The sequence below is a fragment of the Diadema antillarum genome, unplaced genomic scaffold (genome assembly GCF_040938485.1).
Source record: "Diadema antillarum isolate AM-2024a unplaced genomic scaffold, OU_Dant_1.0 seq00000445_RagTag, whole genome shotgun sequence".
In the NCBI taxonomy this organism is placed as follows: domain Eukaryota; kingdom Metazoa; phylum Echinodermata; class Echinoidea; order Diadematoida; family Diadematidae; genus Diadema; species Diadema antillarum.
The window spans coordinates 1403740-1425515 of NW_027271419.1; the positions used below are offsets into that span (position 1 = coordinate 1403740).

The window sequence follows — 21776 nt, forward strand, 5'->3', positions numbered from 1 at the left end:
CATGTGTCATGTATCGGTCTCGTCCCCTCCGTCAGATGTTGCTGTGATTAAGCAGCGGGAAGTCTGTCCCAAAACCCGGGCGGCACCACGTCTGATTTCGACGGTCCGACGTCTGCTTCTTGATATCTCTATATCCCGCTCTGTTTGCCTCCCATCTTGTTCTTTGGCCGCTTTCGACAAATTTGTTAAGCTCTCGTGTCCAACAACTGATATCAGTTAAACCTGCTTAAATTGTGTCGGGCTGCCTGTAAAGAAGTTTTGTCTTAGCTTTGGGAGTCCAAGGGTTAATGACATTTATCTTTCTTTCTCTCACACTTGCCTTTGTGTCTCCATACTTTGAAACACTGTAATATAGTGTAGAATATCTGTGCTGTACTCAAGTAGTCAGTAGCCTCGTTCGGTCTCTACCTAGTCTGTCGCGGCAAGACTAAGATTCATACACATACGCAATAGTGTAGATGTTGGTGCGATACGTACATACACACAGCAGTACTGTAAAGTCATTCCAAAATTTGTAGAAAGAGTTAAAATTTGTGGTAAATATTCAACTTTTGCCAGACTTTAGAGACTCAGATGCAAGTAGTTTGGGTTGTGAATGTTCAGGGTTAGTTTACGCATGTTTAAAAATCATTGTAGAAGCCAGTTCAAAACAATGCGAGTGTCTTTTCCTCTGCAGCAGCTTCAGATAAAAGAATAGCAAGATATCAAATAGTAAGGATCTACCACATCACCTCTCTTTGAAAATCTGGATGAGAAACTACTCTCCTTTGTACTTGGCTTAAGTGAATTTCTGTAATTTCAAGGGCACAAACTGACTTCACCCCCTCACCATGCAGACACACATTTGTAGCTTTCGGGTGTATTCATTTTAGTTGTTTGTTTCATTGTAAATTAAAGGATCCAGGCCATTTTGTACTTCTCTGACAATGAGTGATCATAGCCCAGGGTAAGAGACTTACGGTTTATGTACATGGTTCGAAAAATAAGATGAGCACATTCATGACGTCAATGTCAATATTATTAAAGAGAGCCTGCAGGGTCAGGTAAGCTCAGAACTTTGCAGCAAGTTTTTACTGATGGCAGTACTCCCTCTGTAGACTCAAACTCTAGTCTGTTTTTTATCATGTTTGCCAATCATCAGTTCAACCAGGGAGGTAGGAACCACCTCCCTGGTTCAACCACCTTCACAGTTAAATGCTGCTCTAGGACAGATTTTGCTGTAAATGCATGTAGGTGCCATGCACTCTCTCTCTCTCTCCAAGCTTGTTAAAGTAGATTTGCAGATTTGAAATTATAAGTCTGTTTGAGGAAAGACTACTTTGGTAACAATAGTGTCGTTCATTATCAAAGAGGTTTTCATTTTGTGTAGATGTCTGCAGATAAGACTACTGTATGTGAGCATTCCTCTGTACTGTTGTTTTAATCCGGAAACAGACACCTGGAATTTTGCACAGGCATGCTGTCAGTGTACACCTTTGCTCATATTCATATCCTTTCCTTTATCTGACCTCCAGGACCGAACATCAACAGCGCGGAAGCGAGGGAAATGCATCTCAGGTTACGACTCCGGTAGCAGGGCAGGAAAGCAACTAGACTAGATCAACGTGATCGGAGCGATATCACCTCCGGGGGGAGACCAACATCAACAAAGATATTCCTACTGTGCCCAACTTTGTTGGACGGGCGGCATCGATCTAAATGCATTAAGCGGCAGAACCAAGTACCTGTCGTACTGACCCCCTTTTGAGAGGATTGGTTGGAACAGGTCTGCTGGGGCAGAGCTGGTGGAGGAGGAGGAGGAGGAGGGCGGAGACAGACGGGGAAGGTGCATCATCAAGCCGTCGCCATGGCAATGACGTTCCTCCAAGATGGAGTTGGCCTGCAGGACATGGCCAAACTCATGGACCTGCACGAGGGCAGTATTCTGGACAACCTCAAGCTACGCTATGAAAACGACAGGATCTATGTAAGTCAGAAACCAGGATAAGCTCCTCTTCTACTGTTCCTCCTGTATTCAATAGCTACTATAGTATGTGCCTGGCAAATTTTAACCTATCAAGTTGTTGGATAAACTGTAATATAGAAACTTTGATTTTGCCCTCAGTTGCTTGACAAAGTTTCCTGAATTTTACTTCATATTTTATTTTGGAGAAAGCAAATATGGAACTGGTTAGATTCATTAAATCTCCTCAAAAAAAAAAAAAAGATTGCCAAGTTCAGACAGAAACATTAAACATAAACTTTTAAGATGTGTTGTCAATTTAAAGATCATGACAAAAAAGATTAGTGTTTGACGTACTTTTGACAGTCCTGAAATCAAACTTAAAACAATGATACATGACCAAATAGGGCTCAAATGGAAGAATTTCTTTCTACCTTGTGCAATGCGAATAGTGAAAAAAATTGTAATAAAAAGATTTGGCTCCAAACCACAAAAATGTAGTTTCTGGGATCTGATGGGTTAAAAACACACTTGTCTAACTCTTCTTTGCAAAGGGATATTAATCCTCTGCGTGACACATTAATTTCCTGTCTGCAGGTGTGTGTGTGAAATTTGTGTACGTTTGACTCATTGGCATAGGAAGGGTTAGAACAAACAAGTGAAACTTCTTAGCTCAAGGCAGCTTGAGTGTTTATGATGTATATTAGAATGCATGTATACATGGTACATTGATAGAATTGATTGACAAAATTTAATGAAAAACATAATGCAGAAGGCTGTAAAAACTTATTTCCTTTTAGTACAATTTCGTTACAAATGTACAAATTGTAAGTGCTACATTTTACCCTGTATATTCTATTTATGCGTAGCTTGATAACTCCATTGTTTTATTGAACAAATCTGTCTTCTATTTTTGGTAGTAAAAATATAGTTCATAAGGATTCTCCTGACTTAAGTAATTGTAGACAGTTGATTGCACAAATATCCATAATTTTTATTTTAATGTTAACCTGCAAAATTGATGTGATATTTGTCAACTGTGCAGTTACACTCTGCTTGATTTCAAGTGGCAGCACTGTTATGGATTTGTTTAACAAAAACACAATGGCATTAGGCTTGTTTGAATATTACATTGTACGTACAGTTGAACCTCTCCTATCTGGACAAGTCGGGACCGGGGCTCATCCGGATAAGGGATTTGGCCGGATACGGGAGACTCAATGCTTTATACATGTACATATATATATATACACAATAATACTAATGTAGCCCATTGTAGTACCACATGTAGTAATGTGTATACTGCAACCTTTTCATTGTTACACTCAGTAACAGACCCCAAATAGAGGTTCGTGTTTGCAAGAATGAAATCATTTTCTTTTATAAATTCTTGGAATGATTTACCTAAATAATTATTAAGAAATGTATCAAGTAGAACTTGAAAATAAACAGTACGAGTCGACGAAACTACGCTTCAAAATTCGATCATCATGTTGGAAGTAATATGTAATTCATGTGTGTTTGTGTTGGAGTTCTCATTGAGTTGGGAATCCCCCTTTCCTCCCGTAATTATTTTTAAAAAAATCACGGCGAGATTGCGTCCGTATAATAGAGAGATCCGGATAAAGGGAGGCCGGATAAGAGAGGTTCAACTGTACTTGCATTTCTTTGGCAAAGAATAACAATTATTATAATTATCAGTAGTTCATTTCCTTTTCTTTTTTCATGATAAGACATACAGTAGGACCTTGATTATCCAGCCATCGATAATCTGGATACTCTGTTATCTGGACGTTGACTCACTGACATTTCTTTTTATGTTTTCATGCATTTTCCATGCCGATCTCACTCAAAACAAACTCACGTTTAACTATGGTGTCTTCAGCAAGACATGCTTTCAAAGAAGTAGATAATTGTCTGTCTATTCCCTCCTCCCTGTCGAACTTCTCAAAAAGTACTACCTTTGACAGAAGAATTGTGAGTGTTTCAAGTTACTAACAGTCACATATTTTGCAGTGGAGTTTTGATTGTTATCTGTAGAACTTGATGCAAGCTGTGTTTTAAATCATTCAGTTGTCAACTTCAACTCTCTAGACAGTAGGACAGACCAACTGTTTCACGAAAACTGATTTATTGCATACTCTACATATTCAGTCATTTCTTTACATCCGTTCAGACGTTCATCGGCTCGATCCTCTGTGCCGTGAATCCGTACAAGACGATTCCGGGGATGTACGACACGGCACTCATGCAGGCCTACAATAAGAAGCACATCGGCGAGTGCCCACCGCATATCTTTGCCATCGCAAACGACTGCTACTATTCCATGTGGAAGAAGGGGGAAAATCAGTGTGTGCTTATCAGGTAAATCTTGCAGACTATAGGTTCAGGTAATCACTTAAAATAGCTACCATTCATACAGTTTGCTGAAGAAGGAGTATTGTAACTATTAAAACATCTCTTAGTGAGAAACTGCATATACATTACAAGTGAAAAGAAGCTGCTGTGAAAGTAATAATGTCTGAATGATTTGTTCATTTCTTTTTCCTTTGTCTTTTTTTTTTAGAATATTAGTGATTATGTGCACTGGTATGCATTAAAGGAACTCTTTAATGATAGTACAGGTTGCACAGTATTGTACCTGGAGTGGCTTGTATTGTGCGATGCCAATCCAGATTGTAAATGGAATAATACAACTGTACATTGTATGAAGATGTGAGACTTACATGTAGTAATGGGGCTCATAATAACTCCAAGGCTATGAAACTTTCAATAACCAGATCTTGGACTCGTGAAGGATGAGGAAGTCTTATGGTATGAGTGATAATGCAGAGGTAGCCACCAGTATTGTGTGTATAATCACATAGACTGAACACCCTTTGGTGTAACTGATGAAGGCCCTGAAAACCACACTTCTGTGATTTGGTTCTGTATCTTTTTATTGGGATTTTCTTAATATTCACTGTATTTCACAAGGTAAAATAGAAACTAATCGTTCCTTGGAGCCTTATTTTGGCCCTATACCACTGACACCATACACTGTGGTTTATTGTGGTTGCAGAATTATCAAAAAGCTCTAATATTTGTTTAGGGATCATTTTCAAAAACTTACTCTTGTGCTTCTCATGATTCCGCCACTATCATAATTTGATAGCATGCATTCTTGTTTGTTTGTTTTTTTATGCGAACTTTGTAAACCAAGGATGAAAGTAGAAATAAATGAAATAAAATAATTTGCTAATTTTATGCATGACCCTGAAATTGGCAACACATTTGAAAAGATTTTATGCAGATCTAATGAATTCAACCAGTCACATCAAGTCCTTTTCAATATTGGATAATATGCAGTAAAATTCAGAGTTGCCAATTTAACCACAACAAAATTATAATTGCTGCAGCAGAATTGTACCAGGATTTTTAATGGGTTCTCACATGGATCTTATATTTTACAGTAGGCTTGTATTTGACAGATGGCAGTTATCATGGTCCAACATTCTTCCGGGAATATTTCCTTCCTTTGAATGTCGGTCATGGTTGCCTAAATATCCATTTTGTGTAGACATGAAAATGTTGAATAAAGTTGCTTTTTCTGCAGCAGATAGTGTACAAAGAGCATAACCATTTTCACACTGCAGGGTCTAGTGGATAGTCTATCATTGTATTCTTGTACTTGTGTTAATTTTGTCTGGTGATTAGTTTGCACATATAATCCCAAATGGTCCAATAAAGAGAGTTGAATGCATGATAATGAATGTAGTTTTATAACAAAGGGCAAATAAATGATGTGTACATTTACAAATGGTCTTTATACAGCACAGTAGGTCTAAGCTCATTTGAAAAAAAAAAAAAAAATATATATATATATATATCTGTGGGACAAAATGATGAAAAAGTGAACTAGAAATATGAAGAGATCAGGGGCCCGTTTCATAAAACTTGTTATCAGTGACAACTGCTACATTTCTATGACAAATTTTCTCTCAGCCAATCAGATGCAAGGATTTCAGTAGCTTGTCACATCTATGACAACTTGTCACTGATGACAAGTTTTATGAAACGGGCCCCTGGAGTATTCTTTCAGTGTTGCTAATGTTTTCACAGAAGTACCTGTAGTATGCTAAAGAGTGATACCGTATAAGCTGTTATTTTCGTGAGGGTTTAATATTCGCAAATTTCGCGAAACACAGTTGGATCACCAATTTAACAACACGTGAAAGTGTCTTCAATATGCACTAGGGTATTAGTGCATTTACGTTAGCATTGGCGTCAGTTCGCGAAAACTACATCTCGCAAAAATGTCTGTTACCTCCTCGCTCGCGAAAATATCTGTGCACGAAAATAACAGCGTATACAGTATTTGAATAACATTGTCTGAATGCTGGCTTCCCATCTTGTACATTAATATCAGTGGAGAGAGTGGAGCAGGCAAGACAGAGAGTACTAAGTTCATCCTGAACTACCTGTCTGAAATGAGTCAGGTGGCCACAGTTGCCAGGGAGCAAGAGGTCAGAGTTGAAGATGCCATTTTGCAGAGCAGGTCAGTATATTAGAATAAGTACTGGTGTAATACCCATTTATTTCAACAACAGAACTGATGATTATGTATTGTTGATTATACGTTTGCTGTTTTTCTTATTTGCTGTTTTTCTTATAATTGTATTAAAGCACTTTGAAACATATTTGTCATAAGCACTATATAAATTGTTCATATTTTTATTGATATTAGTGATCAGCCTATTCAGGGTCATACACAGACTTTTTATTTCCCAATGGGTACAAACTGCAGTCTGTATGCGGTAAATGCATGAGGTGTGCTTTCAATAAATAGCTATGTTGAAGAGGCACTTTGATACTTTAACCATTGAAATCTTTTGTTTTTCCCAGAGAGTTCCTCATTTTTTTTTTCATGGTTGACAACCCTGTTTGCAATGTGAACTTAAAGGGACTGTACAGTACTGGTTGAGGTGGGGATTCATGTTTTGAGCATTCTTAAGTGAGATAATGAGAAACCTCTTATGGAATGTGAAAGAGCATGGAATTTTAAGAAGGATTCAATGTTTATTTGATGAAAATTGGTTTTCAGATGGCTGAGATATAAAAAAAAAATGATAATAATAAAAGACTACAGGCCACAACTTTATTAGGATCTCTTTGTTTCACGTTGTTTTGGGATATCTCAGCCATTTCAAAACCGATTTTCATCAAATAAACTTTTGATACCTCTTAGAATTGCAAGCTCTTTGACAATTTATAGTGTGGTTTCTGAATATCTCTCAAAATGTTTAAAGCTAAATCCTCACCTCGACCAGAGCTGTACACACCCTTTAAACAATTAATCTGAAGCCATGGATGGTTCAGTTACGTTGTTATTGCTGTATTCTGTAGCTCAGAAAACGAGATAGATTCTCAGAAGATGAGAGCAATGAGGCTAACGATTCTCTTTAATGGTATTTTAAAAAGAAAAGGAAAATAGCAGTATGCTCATTACTTTCAGCTATTAAGCACTCGGCTTGAGTTTAATACCTCTTGAGTCTTTGTATCAAGTTTCATTTCACAGGAAATCACATTGAATTGTGTTTGAAATCAAATACTGTCACTCAGAAATTCTTACACTGCCATGTGTCCTTGTAGCTGGCCAGAAGATCTATACCACACAAGAAGTGCATTGTAAGATATGCACAGCAGAAGGGTATATTACATTCAGTGTTGTCTGTGTGTGTACCTAGGGTTGAACATATGTATATCGTTAGATTGGCATTTTTCCATGCTAACTTTTTCCTGCAATTTTCTTCTTACTTCCAGCAGTTTATTTACTGTTTGTTTATTTTAAAAAAAATAATAAAAGGGATAAACCAATCAGTATCTCATGTTATCACTGTTTGAACACTTTAGCCCCATCATGGAGGCGTTTGGCAATGCCAAGACGGTGTACAACAACAACTCCAGTCGATTCGGCAAGTTCATCCAGCTCCAGTTCACTCAGAGTGGTGGCATCTGTGGAGGAAAGATTCGAGACTGTATCCTTGACAGCCACATCATGTTGTAAATGGATGCCAGATTTCACAAATGGCAGATATCACCAAACAATAGAACAATGATACTTGATCATAGTGATGTACACTCAACTAACAATAGATATGTGTGTTTGATGTAGAGTGCTAAGAACTGAGACCAATGATTTACGACATGTACAGATGTGTCAGGAAAGCTGTGAGTATTGAAACTGTGTGTCCATTGTGTGCAGGAGACACAAACGCTGGAGTGGTCATGTATTGAAAAATGGCTACCACTGACAATTCACATTTAAAGTATGCTTTGACTAACCCATATAACATAACATAACATAACATAACATAACATAACATAACATAACATAACATAACATAACATAACATACAACATAACATAACATAACATAACATAACATAACATAACATAACATAACATAACATAACATAACATAACATAACATAACATAACATAACATAACATAACATAACATAACATAACATAACATAACATAACATAACATAACATAACATAACATCAACATAACATAACAAATGGTGGCTGTCACTATTGCCAATTTGCAGAATGTTCAAAGAGATGGTATAGTTCTTGTTGGGATGGGGATTCAGGTTTTAACTTTTTTATGACAATTGAAAACTGCTTATATGTACATTATATATAAAGCCAATGCTTCTAAGAGAACTTAAAGTTTATTTGATGAAAATCTGTCTTGAAATGGCTGAGATATAAAAAAAAAGAAATAAAGTGGTCTTAATAAATGGTGGGACCCACTTTTTTGTTTTATGACCACTTTGTTTTTGTTTGTTTTGGGGATATCTCGGCCATTTCAAAACCGATATTCATCAAATAAACTTTTTATCTCACTAAAGGTAATCCCCATCTCAACCAGAACTACAATGTATACCATCCCTTTAACCTCAGAGTCTTAAATGCTATTTCAGTGAGGATATGAGTCCTGCAATATCATTCAAACTCTTCATTGGGGAACCTCTCTATTTCTCGCCTCCACCATTCAATAGGTAGTGTATGTTTAATGTACCTGCCTGGAAACTGCATGTTATACATGTAAAATCTTTACAGCTGTATGTTATGCATTAGACTTGCATCTTGTGTGTACAAGCATACACAGTGTGCTACTTTTCATTATGATTTCTTTTTTTGTTGGTTTGAAATATATAATGCAGCTAAAATTATGATTATGAAATGATATCGCACACATATACACGTACATATACACAACCAAACTATCATTCATAGTTGAACATTAACTGTCTTTGTTTTATAAAGAGCTAGATTAAACTGTATGTTTGATGAATACAACAATTGATTCTGAATCCTATTAAAGATTGATGTTTTGCTCATGATGCATATAGGTAAAAGCAACTTCAAAATTGTATACTGGTACAATGTATCTTTACTCTGGATCCATCTTTAGGAAGACATTGTGTAGAGAAGCAATGTCAGCAGTAAAGCATGCGATTGAACGGAACAGATACTATAAATTGTACATTAGTTGAAAACGTTAAGGAGAGACAAATTGTTTTTTAAAGGTCGTGTGTCTCCTTAATCAAGTAATTGTGAACATATAATGTCTCCCTAAAGCTGTATCCATAGTTTATTTATATACTTATGCAGTGTACATATATATAATTTTTGAGGCATTTTTCTAGTTTCAATGGGGCAGACTGTAGGGTATGAAAGTACTCTGTAAACGGAAGTAATCATTCCCCGCATACACTTTCAATACACAGACACATACACATAAGTATGCATAGAGTGGAGTGTGCCTACTGGTCAGGTAAGGTCCAGCCTCACACCCAGTCTCTCCTCATTAATTATTTCAAGGACTCTCCTGTTAATTTACATGACGTTGTATTGGGGGCTAGGTGGAGGTAGATAGTGAAAGTTGATTGCATTTAGTTTGAAAGAAGACTATTATGAGTGATTGACTAGATCTTTCTGTGAGCATGTGTATGGTGCAGTCGAGTATCCATTTGGTATCTTGTTGATAAAGACAATTTGAAGAAACCCTTCATCTTCTTTGCACAGAATTTGGCTGACAAAGCGGTCTCACAGAATCGTTGTAGAAATAAACCATAACTCCTTTAGAAATTACATTGTACATGTATGTCACTTAAAGCAGGTAATATTTGCACTGAACATGATACCAAAGTTGATATCAAATTGATGCGAGATGGAAAATCCCCTCCCCGAAGCTTCCTCTCAATTTATGCATGCTGTAGCAATTTGTATTGAAGTAATATTATGAGGTGTTGTGACTGCTTAATTCTCTACCTTCATAAAAGTTGAGTTCATTCTATCAATGGAATGCAACTTGAGTTCCCCAGACAAAAGTCATGTATAATACCAACTCTTTTTAAATTCACAGTACAAATCTCTTAGATTTTATGCGTCATTGTGCATTCTCTGGATTCTGTGTAATTGAAGTAGAAAATGGGAGAGAGAGAGATAGAAAGATAAATATGTAGAGAGAAAGAGAAATATGGAAAGAGAAATAGAAAAAGGGGGGGGGGATTCACAAACTCTATCCATCATATCATACGTCAGTGCTTGTGGTTTTATGCTGTAATGATATATACAGTAATGGATCCCAGTGAAGATACAACACCTGTTCTATAATTCAGTGTGCACTCGTTTGTTTGTTTTAGTACCTTAACTTCCTGCTAATTCTCAATAATTCAGACCTGCTTGAAAAGGTGAGTAATCTTTAAAAAACATTTTTTTTTCCAATAAAGAGAAACAACTGCATGTATGATAACCTACTGATGAATTCTACAAAAGAAAAAAAAAAAGATCTGTTGACCTGTTAGCTTCCCTAGATATAACATGAAATTGAATGTTTCGTTTTTCTCTAGTCAGCATTTATATACATCAACAGAATTAACACAATATTATGATCAAGACAATGTTTTGAATTTATCTTTAATGTTTAGAAGGCTAATGTCAAAATGAAGACCATCTTTCAAGAGAAAAATCTAATTTTTTATGTGAGCAGACTGTCTGTATACACAGGCTACCTTAATGCAGGCTGCTTGTGTGTGTACATAATGATATGCTACATCACATGTGAATGTAGTTATACAAAGTACTGGTATGCGAAAACTGATATTAGATTATTTAATAGAATCCAATTCAAGGTGAAGTGCTTTAGTGGTGGTGGCATTGCGCATCTTGAAACTGAATATTTCATGAATGTGGACGTCAGTGAACTACACCGATGCTTTACATCTTCTCATATGTACTCTATTTTTGTGACTCTAGTGATAATAAAGGAAACCCAAAATTAGAAGCATGCTGTGTTTTTTGAATTGTTGCAATTCACAAGTTTCTACAAAATAGAATTGAAGGAAAGCCACTTAATTGATATCTGTCTTTCTTTTTAATTGCTAATTTTTAGGAATAGAATCACACCAAGACACACCAAGCTATGTCTATTCTGAGTTTAGTGATGTCTATAATCCTTTGTAGCATGATTAGTGTAGAGAGAGAGTGTGCGTGTGTGTGCAGTTGCATAATTTCACATCCAAAAATCTCTTCACTCACATTTGTTAATATTTTATCCCACTCCCATGTGGCAGAATCGAGTCGTCGGGCAGAATCCACAGGAGAGGAACTATCACATTTTCTACTGTATGCTTGCCGGCATAGATCCACAGCTGAGAGGTAAAGCTCCATTCTTTTAACCTCAAAGAGATCATCTGTATTCTCTATGTTGCCTTCACAATCTCTTCTTGTCAATCACATTTGATGATAGCATTTTCTATTTGTAAAATCGATGGTGGTGATGATGATAATGATGGTGATGATCATGATAGTGGTGATAATGCAATAATAATAATTGTGATGATAATGATTATGATAATATCAATAATAATCATAATCAATAATCATAGTGATCTGGATGAGGATGGTGATGATGGTGATGATGGTGATGATGGTGACGATGATGATGATGATGATGATATTAATGATAACAGATAGGCAAAAATCTTGATAATAGCAGTCAAAATAACTTAGTAGTACAATCTGTAGTATTACGAAAAGATTACAGAACTTTGTGTTTTCCTCATCATTACCGGAGCTCATGTACCAGTACATCATTCACATCCTCATTAAATCTCATCAGTTTTAGTGAAAGTGTTTTATTTGGCATTTTTATAATGAATATGTGTTTTATAGACTCTGTATGTGACAGTCAGTTCCTAATTGTGACAGTGCACCTCAAAACAAACAAAAAGTCGCCAGACATGAATTTTTAGTTAAGACTATATTCTGAAAGAGCAGACTTTAAGCTTTAAAATGATGTATAACTCAAATAAAATGGACTCTCCTAACCTATCTAAATATTGGAAAGAAATCACAAACTCAGGAAAGTGTGAACTGAGAAAAGAGGCTCTGAAGTACAGTGTCTATTCAAGCGCTTAATCTTTACCAAACCGTGCTGGCTGTGCGATGAATGGGACAAAAAAACAGGAAGTAAACCACCAGAGTGACAACAATGAAGGGATTATCAGATTAAATTGAAATTTAGCATGCCTCATTAACATATTCTGTCCATAATTAATGCCAACTTTCAAAGCAGTAGCATTATCCTTTCAAAAGTTATTAGAGTTGAAAGTGAAGAGTGTGGACAAGGTTTTTCAGAAATGAAAAAGGGATTCTGAAGACACACATAATCACACTATTCTACCAAAAATGTTCGAGATAAACTGCTAAAAATCATACTTTCCTGCCCGTTTTATGATACCAAATTTTAGCATAATGTAAAAGAAGACCCGCTCTTTCAGAAAATATGAAAAAGTCAAGTTCGGCTACGTTGACCCATTTCACTTATTTTCAGTCCTCACACAAAATCAGTGTGTGCGACTTTATGTTCGTTTTGAGGTGCACGGTCACAATTAATCTGTTCAAGACTGTGTTCAGTATAGGACAGGATATCCAATGCTGTAAATTGACTAACCTATAGAATCTGATCCATCAGAGAAAACTTCTGTATGGGTGTGTGCATTTTAGTGAGGATGCATCCCTAAAATTCCAATCTTATTACAACCCAAACATTTTTTAAACATTTTGAGAGCCCATTTATCAAAGCAAAGATTATCATTCTTGTATGTATATGCACAGAGATTTACATTTTGTTGGACATCATGCACTGTCTCCCTGTAACAAACCAGCTACATTTAGTGTATTTCTTTACCCCCCTGCAGCCAAGAATGCCCCCCACACAGAGTGGAAGAACTCTCATGGGGGAACATATAATTTGTTGCCAATTTGAATATTCATAATCCTTGTGACTCAGAGAGAGAGAGACAGGCGCTGACAGAGTGTTGTTTTTTTTTCCTGCTTTATTCTTTAACTCCCTCGTGTGGTCATCTTTCCATGCCACTCTCGCGTCCGGATGGACTCTATCGCCGCGCTAATTCCCACGTCAGCTGCATTAAGTAATTAAAGCCGGCTTGCATAACATTGTTGAGGGAGGGTCCTACGTCCTGCGATGCGAAGTCCGCATTGGAGGAGTAGCTCCCGGCAACAGTGCAGACGCACTAGACAGCAGTGCGATGTTTCCAGACACTTTAAACAAGTCTGCCTACACATTTGCCTTCCTTTTATGATGAAAGTTTAAAATTCTACTTCATCCATTAGATGAATATGTAATTACGTGTGATTAACCATGGGAAATACATGTTGTAATTATGCACTGTGACTATTAGTCATTTATTAGTAATTCCACGCAAGGAATGGGACAGACATAACTGACTCATTTAAGTCAATACTGGACAGATATAATGACACAACAGTGTACAATCAAATTATGGAAATTTTCTGCACAAATTACACCAAACTCCAATGTGTTGGTAATTGTCAGAATATTTCGCCGGCACACATGAATGCAAATGATCTTTCCACTCCCAGTCTCATTCCAGTGTACACTCATACTGAACTGTTTAACACTGATAAGACATTACAAGCTTCTTCCTTTCCTCTGAGAATTTTTCATCTGTATTTTCAGACTTTCATCGTAAATATACTATAGTGTTAGGATACTGTAAATGCCATATATTTCTAAATTTTTGTGAATCAGGAATTCCCGACGATTTCGCAAGCGGTTAAATTCGCGATTGTGGAGTCCTGTACTGAGAAATGTACATGCGTATATCACATTCACATTGGGATCAGAGTCAATATTTTTGCGTGTCTTTAATTTCGCGAATAGCACCTGATTCGCGAAATTCGCGAAAATAAAAACTTCACAAAATATTTGGCGTATAAAGTAATTAGGTGACAAATAGTGATAACTCCTTATATTTTAGGATTTATTGTAAAATTGTTATATGATAGGATGTTTTGTGATACAATTACTAACATACACATATGCATCAAATGTGATAACTCGAACATTTTTTAAATCACTGCTCCCAATCATACTGTATATCCTGAATATTTCACAAGGTTTTTATTTTCACAAATTTCGCGACTCTGGTGCTATGTGTGAAATTAAAGACATGCGAAAATAATGACTCTGATCCTGATATGAATGTGACACACACTTGTACATTTCTCCATTCAGTACGGTACTCCATGTCGCAAATTTAACCACTCGCGAGATCGTAGGGAAGTCCTGATTCGCGAACATTAAGACTCTATGATGTATACAATAAACAATACCTTAAATCACTCACCTTGGATCCATCTTCATGGATGCAGGCAATTCATTGAAAGTAGATCCTTGAAATGAGGCTACCATCACAAGCGTGATGGAGTGGTTTCATTTTCAACCCTATCTTTCTCTCTCTCTCTCTCTCTCAATCTATCAACCACAACAAAAAGAAGTATGCATCATACTGTCTTATGTGCCTGACTAAATGGCCAATATTCGGCAGATGAATGGTAAATACCAAGGACCGTTAAAGCCTGAAAGTCTTTAGGACGGTGTTATAATGGCTGATTGGTGGGCAATTACGCGAAGCGGTTCATCTCCCCGAGCCTTTCATTCTAGGAGCTTTTGTGTGGTCGATTTTGTTTTCTGCCTCGAAAAAAAAAGTACCGGCACACTACTCCTGTATCAACTTTACGTGTCCTGAATGTTAATGACCCTTGTATGATCTCTTGCAGTACGCCCGTTAATGTCTGTCTGTCTGTATGTCTGTCTGTCTGTCTTGTTGTCTTGTTGACATAGTGGTTCCACATTCTTTCATCTTAACGATCCCCCCCCCCCCCCGTATCATTAATTTTCTTCATTTTGAATATTGCCTTGTAGTACAGTTACACTACACATTCCCTTTGCAGCTATCTAATTATTCGTTTCCAAAGAAAGATAAAAACATGTAGAATAAAATACAGCAAAAGCTGAGACAGTAGTATACTCACAATATGCCATGATGTGTCCATCCTATCACCCGCCCCCCTCAAAAAAAAAAAATGTAAATAAAGTGAACAATTGAAAAAGCTTGCAGCAAGCAAGCAAAGTAAGATGGTTTTGAAAACTCTAAAGAAATCTATCTCTTCCCTGCTTTTTATACCTTTTACTCCATGATATTGAAATATAATTCCATTTTAGTTCATGGCAACACATATAGCATCAACTGTGTCTTCATACAGCATATACCGAACATCTGGAAATTAGCGGATTAGCGCATCAAGGTTGGGTGGGCTGTGCTGCACTGTAAGCATAAAAACTGGTCTTTTCAGTATCAGGGGTAATGGAATTAGCCTAACCTCATAATCACTTTTCAACATACAAAGTGGAAGCCCCAAATCTACGAGCTGAACATATGTAAGTGGGCAAATTGCATTACGTTCCACCTCCCCCGGGAAATGATATTATTTATGGAAACTGAACATTGAATTAGGCCCTTCCATTCAAGTTTAAGATTACTTAATGGGCTTTGTAATGTTCCATCACAATAGATTCCCCTTTCCCCTAGGGGAAATAGAGAAAGAGATGGAAAGAGAGAGAGAGAGAGAGAACAAGGACAACTCCACTATCTCATCTCAGTGTGTAGCCTTCTGACTTGTCAAATGATGGAAAAAATTCAAATGTTTTTCTTCTTTTTAATAATGGGACAAAGCACTTTTTAAGGTCAAGAGTCCTCTCAAGATTAGAGTTTTAGCGGCAGGAGGTTGTAAGTTCTTGTGACTTTCTGCTGCTATGGTCGACTTTTTAATCTTGAGTAATATATTTCATGTAGAATCTTTTGACCGTGGAGGTGTAAAGATATTGAGGGTTTCTTTTTCCCCCATTTGCTCTGCATTTTGTATGATAATGCGTACATGTTTTGTTTGCATATACAGTGTAATCAGAAGCTTCTTAAAGGGATGATATAGTTTTGGTTGAGATGGGGATTTGGATTTTAACTTATATGAAATGTTAAAGAGCATACAACTTTAGGAGGAATTAACAGTTTATTTGATGATTATCGGTTTTGAAATGGCTGAGATATTCTAAAACAGAGTAAAACAAAGTGGGCCTAATAAATGGTGGGTCCCACTTATTATTAGGACAATGTTGTTTTTGGATATCTCAGCCATTTCAAAACTGTTTATCATCAAGTTACTGTAAAACATGATATATTCGCGGCATGAAATTTTCGCGAATTGGAGCAGACAGCCTTTTTCGCGGCATGAAATTTTCGCGAAGTGCCACTAGCGCTTAATCAATATAGTGTAAACAAGAACTTTCGCGTGCATTTTAATTTCGCGAATCTTGGCGCTCGCGAAATTCGCGAAATTAAAGTGCACACGAAAATTCCTCGTGTTACAGTAACTATTGCTTCCTGTTAGAAATGTATGCTCTTTGCTATTTCTTAAAGTGGTTTTTAAACATCTCACAAAAAGTTAAAATCTGAATCCACTTAAGTATACCATTCCTTTAAATTGTAAAAGTATGCCTGCAGTCATATGTACTACCCACTTTTAACCTGTTGAGGATGAGTCCCGAGTATACTCGGGCAGATGTTTGTGGGAAATGAGTGTTGTAGCAAAATCAGTCTGTCCTCAATGGGTTAAATACCAAACAAGAAGAGGAATTGTCGGCTCCATTCCAGCTTTTATCCATAGAATTGTATGCCTCATGGTTTTGTCATCATAATAATCATAATTTAGTATCATTACTGTATGATAATCACTTAAGCTTCTGTGATTGTTATTTGTCTACTAGTGCTGCTTATACCCACACCTTGAGATTCATGTCCTGTATTCTCTTTGTTTGTCCTTCTAGGAGAGCTCCGTCTGGGAGACATCGGGAGGTACCACTACCTGAACCAGAGCGGCTGCACATGGGATGATTCCCTGGATGACAAGGGCAACTATGCCAAGATCAAGGTCTGGACATAACCTTTTTTTAAAAGACCCATTTTAAAGGGATGATATAGTTTTGGTTGAGATGGGGATTCAGCTTTCAACTTTTTGCGAGACAATTACAAAACCACTGATGAAAGATTAAAGAGCGTACAATTCTAAGAGGAATTCAATGTTTATTTTCTGAAAATTGGTTTTGAAATGACTGAGATACTTTGTATCTAAAAACAAAGTAAAGCTACGGTCACAAAGGTTCGTACGAACGATGCGTTTATACGAATGTCACTGTTCGTACGAATTCTGGAGTTTGTACTTCTGCCTTTAATACGGAGAGAGTGTTTCGTACGAACTTAAAAAATAAATTCTTGGACAAGACCATCGACCAGGCTACGAACTTACGAACGGTCTACGAACGCTGGTTTCGTACGGCCTTCTTAAGAAGATCTTACGAAATTGTCTAAAAATTGTTTGTGCGACGTTTGTACGGCGTTCGTAGCAGTTCGTAATGGTATTTGTGACCGAGCCATAAAGCAAAGTGATCCTAATAAAAGGTGGGTCCGGACCCACCTTTTATTAGGATTGTTTTAGATATCTCAGCCATTTTAAAACTAATATTCATCAAATAAATTTTGAATTCTTTTTAGAATTATATGCCCAGTCATATTTCACAAGAGGTTTCTCACAAAATAGTTGGAAACCTGGAGCCGGCCATCTCAACAAAAATTATGTCATCCTTTTTTGATACAGAACTTTGTTGCTGTGACAATACCCGGGTAGCGTCCAGGTAACCTTTTTTGTAACCCTGCCTGTTAAAACAGTCCCCACAAAATGTTGCTCGGATGTTGTCGCGGTAACTTTTGCCAAATTCTTACCGCAACATTACCCTGACATTACCCCGCTAGTCCCCGGGTAACCCTTCCACTAGAACGCCACTGGGGTAAACTTTCCTTTGATGCACTCAACACTCCTTTGCAACATTGCAGACAGAGAATGATTGACACCGCACGCTGATCATGTGCATGGATTGTATCTTAACCACTGATCTCTATGTACACGTAGTTGAGATCAATGAGTGTAAACATGTTTTGCTTTATACAGACATGCGGCGCTGGCCAATGGGTGGGGTAGTTGCATCAGTGGACACACCTTCTTTATAGAAACCTAACCGGAGAGGATTTTTGGTGTGTGTCTATTAGCCCGTTGAGGACGAGTCTCGAGTATACTCGGGCAAGTGTCTATGGAAAATACATGTTGTAGCAAAATTAGTCCATCCTCTATGGGTTAAAGCAGTACCCCTCACTTTCTCCTGCTGTTGTATTGCCCAAGGCGAGGAAGTTCGTTCTCCTGATGTTGTTGTGGCAGTAAGCTCTGTTCAAACCGAGCTTAAGACTATAAACCCACTCCCTGGGGAAGTGGGATATCCCTATATCAATATCTCTCCAATCTGTTTGAGTGCATTAAATCTATTGCATACGATGTGCATTTTGTCTGCTGAATATTCATGTACATCTCTGTGAATTGATTTAATTTGATGTTCTTGGAAAGTTTGCATGGTGAGAGGCTCCATATGCACTGCTGATTTGTGAGTAATTACTCAGGTAGATACGTTTCCATGAGGACGATTGGTTCAAAAAACAAAGAAACAAACTACCCAGTCAACATCGCAATGCATGTATCTTGAATGTGACTATTTGAGTTTTATTATGAGTAGCATATGGTTGATGAGTCAAAAACTTAAGCAGTGATGTTAAAGAAAGACAAGTTAGAACAGAAGTTCATTGTTCTCTTGTTTTTATCCATTTATTTTACCAGGAAAATATTCATATTTGGATTTCAAATATGTATGTCTTCTGTGACCTTTTAACTGATGACAAATTACTGTCAGAATTTAATATCACCTTGAAGAGAGTACTGTAGCAACCAGTGGGGTGAAACCAATAAAGCAGTGCATCAGCCGTGAAGGCATTTGAAAGATGATGTAATCCATATTCATCAGTGGTTGATTTAGGAGCACATGAGCACAGATTAATGCGCAAAGCACAGTGTAGATAAATCAAGTGCAGCATCACAGAAATCAATAGGAAACAGTGGGGGATCTACAGGGGGCGTTTAGGCGGATTAAATCCCCTTGGGTAACCTTTTTTGTTTTTCTTTGTTTTTGAGGGGTTTAGTGGTTTTAACCCCCCCCCCCCCCCCCCCCCCCCCCCCCCCTTTGGGCTCCTTTTTTTTCTCCTTTTTAGCGGATTTGGGGAGATAACTGGCCGGTGGCAGCAAAGGAAAAAAAATGTAAAGATTTTTTTTTTTTGCTTGCTTGTCATCACCCATCATCATTGGGTCAAATCCCCCTCTTTAGTTAAAAGCTAGATCCGCCCCTGGGAATGGATGCTGTTAGACGCAAGTGGATGGATCAAAAACTGCTTCTGATCTCTGACCATTTTTCTTTCCCTTGAATACTCTTTGCGTTGTAGGAAGCTATGGGTGTGATGGAATTCTCTCAGGAAAATGTCAAGGATGTGTTCCAGCTCCTGGCCGCCATCCTGCATCTCGGCAATGTCAAGTTCATCACGGCAGGCGGGGCCCAAGTGGAGAACATGAGCGGTGAGGATGAATGATGGAATAACACAAAATGAGATTTTCAAACCATATTTCAAAATGTGGATCTGACCCAACTTTGCCATTGGGATAGAGTGGGAATAAGAGTTTATCAATTCACATACTTATGGACTTTTTTTTACTCATTTATGTGCTTTAATATATATGTGATTATTAATTGATTGATGAGTATATTGTGTCAGTAATTGGTGGATTCATCATTTATTTGATAGATAATTTATTTGAGTGCAAAGTTATTCATTTACTAAATTTGTTTGTGTACATCTGCCTGTGAGGTATGATGTATGCTTGAGTGTAACTGCTGTTCAATGCTAAAGGTAGAATAAATGAAAGGAATGATACATACATTGTAACAATGCATGTTCACAAGAAACTTGAGAGAAGTTATTTCTTTTCATATTTCTATTGTATGAGGTACATACATCAAACAGTTCAAAGATGATTGCTCTCTGATTGCCCAAGTGTCAATCTGATCAGTTCAGCAATTTTCTGTTTTTGACATGACTTTGTAGTTTGATGTTTCGACTATCATCTACTGAAATTTTGAAGCTAAATGAACAAAGGAAAGGCAAGAAATTAGCATTTTTCTGAGTCATGATTTTCCGACTTTCAACGCAAGAGAAACATGTTCGAAGATTTGGAGTTAGCACCTCATATATACTCTGCCCTTAGCAATGACGGAGTGATCTTATTGGTCAGTGCATGGCATCCTGCTTAATGCTTGGTCATGCGTAGATCACTGGCACTATTAAAGCTTGAATGAACAACGCTGAGGTTGCTAGGAGTATACCTTCCGTTGTCAAGTGGTGAAAACTGTTTTACCTCCCCTTGATCAGGATTGCATCGGAAGGAAAACTTTGAAGGTGGTTTTCTCAAAACGCTGATTTCCTAGACCACTGGACATATGTACTCTCATAAAATCATTGATATCTCCACCACCAAGTGCTTTTATGAGTTGTGTTACATGTGAAATGGAAATGGAAAAGGAAGAGAATAATGTCATGTCATTTTCAGAAAATAGACCTCCCCTGACTTTTGGATCCTTTTGTTGTAGCGGGTCACATACAATTGCACATTGCAGTTTGCTGCTTTCAGTATTAAGTTCTCAAAATTGATGCAGATTGTTTCAGTAGACACACAATCATGATTGTTTGTTTGTTGGTACATTGTATGTCTTCTTCAGACCTGGAGACAGTTGCGCACCTGCTAAGCGTGGATGAATACCAACTGAACGACGCCCTCACCCAGAAGACCAGGGAACTCAGGGGAGAGGTCATCAGTACTCCTCTTGACCTGGATCAGGTACAGATCCTCAAATTGGCAACACTCTAAACTCTCAACCCATCATGATCATGTCCCTGCTTCCCTTCCATAGAAATCTCATAACAATAATATCCTTTAATATCAGCAATTTACTACTTCAGAATTGTTAACCTCTTGTTGTCATGATAATGAAAATGTAGTGTATACTGGATAAAATTAGTACTATTTGCCATATACATATAAAATGATAGAACTATAGGGTATTTCTTTCAGGAGATAGAAAAAAAAAACCCTAGATAGACCAGGTTTGTCAAGAATATTATCACCTCACTCTTTGTGCATTACCATCTTTGTGGTGAGAAATACTCTGGTATTATAGTTTTGATATTGAGAAATAAGGTTTAAAAAAAGTGTCTTGACTTCTGAATTTGTTTAGACCATATCTGTAAATGATGACAAAGATGAACGTCAATAATCACCCTATGAACAATTGCAATGTAATATGGTACTGTCTTGGTCATGTTTTTATAGAAAAGTGAACAGAATTTGACTTTATATATATATGTATTGTAAAAATTTTAACACATTTGCAAAGTAAAACACAATTCTG

The 21776-nt window shown here is 37.2% G+C and overlaps 1 protein-coding gene across 1 annotated transcript in view; it reads left to right on the forward strand.

Moving 5' to 3' along the window:
- Window positions 1–21776, forward strand: part of LOC139732721 (unconventional myosin-X-like) — a 206592-nt gene that overhangs the window by 99469 nt on the left and 85347 nt on the right. The window contains exons 4-12 of the mRNA XM_071643573.1: window positions 1515–1966; window positions 4119–4306; window positions 6351–6479; window positions 7835–7959; window positions 10676–10689; window positions 11572–11656; window positions 17211–17314; window positions 19759–19888; window positions 21087–21205. Of these exons, the coding sequence (XP_071499674.1) occupies window positions 1847–1966; window positions 4119–4306; window positions 6351–6479; window positions 7835–7959; window positions 10676–10689; window positions 11572–11656; window positions 17211–17314; window positions 19759–19888; window positions 21087–21205 (1014 nt within the window). The 5' untranslated portion in view covers window positions 1515–1846. The remainder of the gene's footprint in view (window positions 1–1514; window positions 1967–4118; window positions 4307–6350; window positions 6480–7834; window positions 7960–10675; window positions 10690–11571; window positions 11657–17210; window positions 17315–19758; window positions 19889–21086; window positions 21206–21776) is intronic.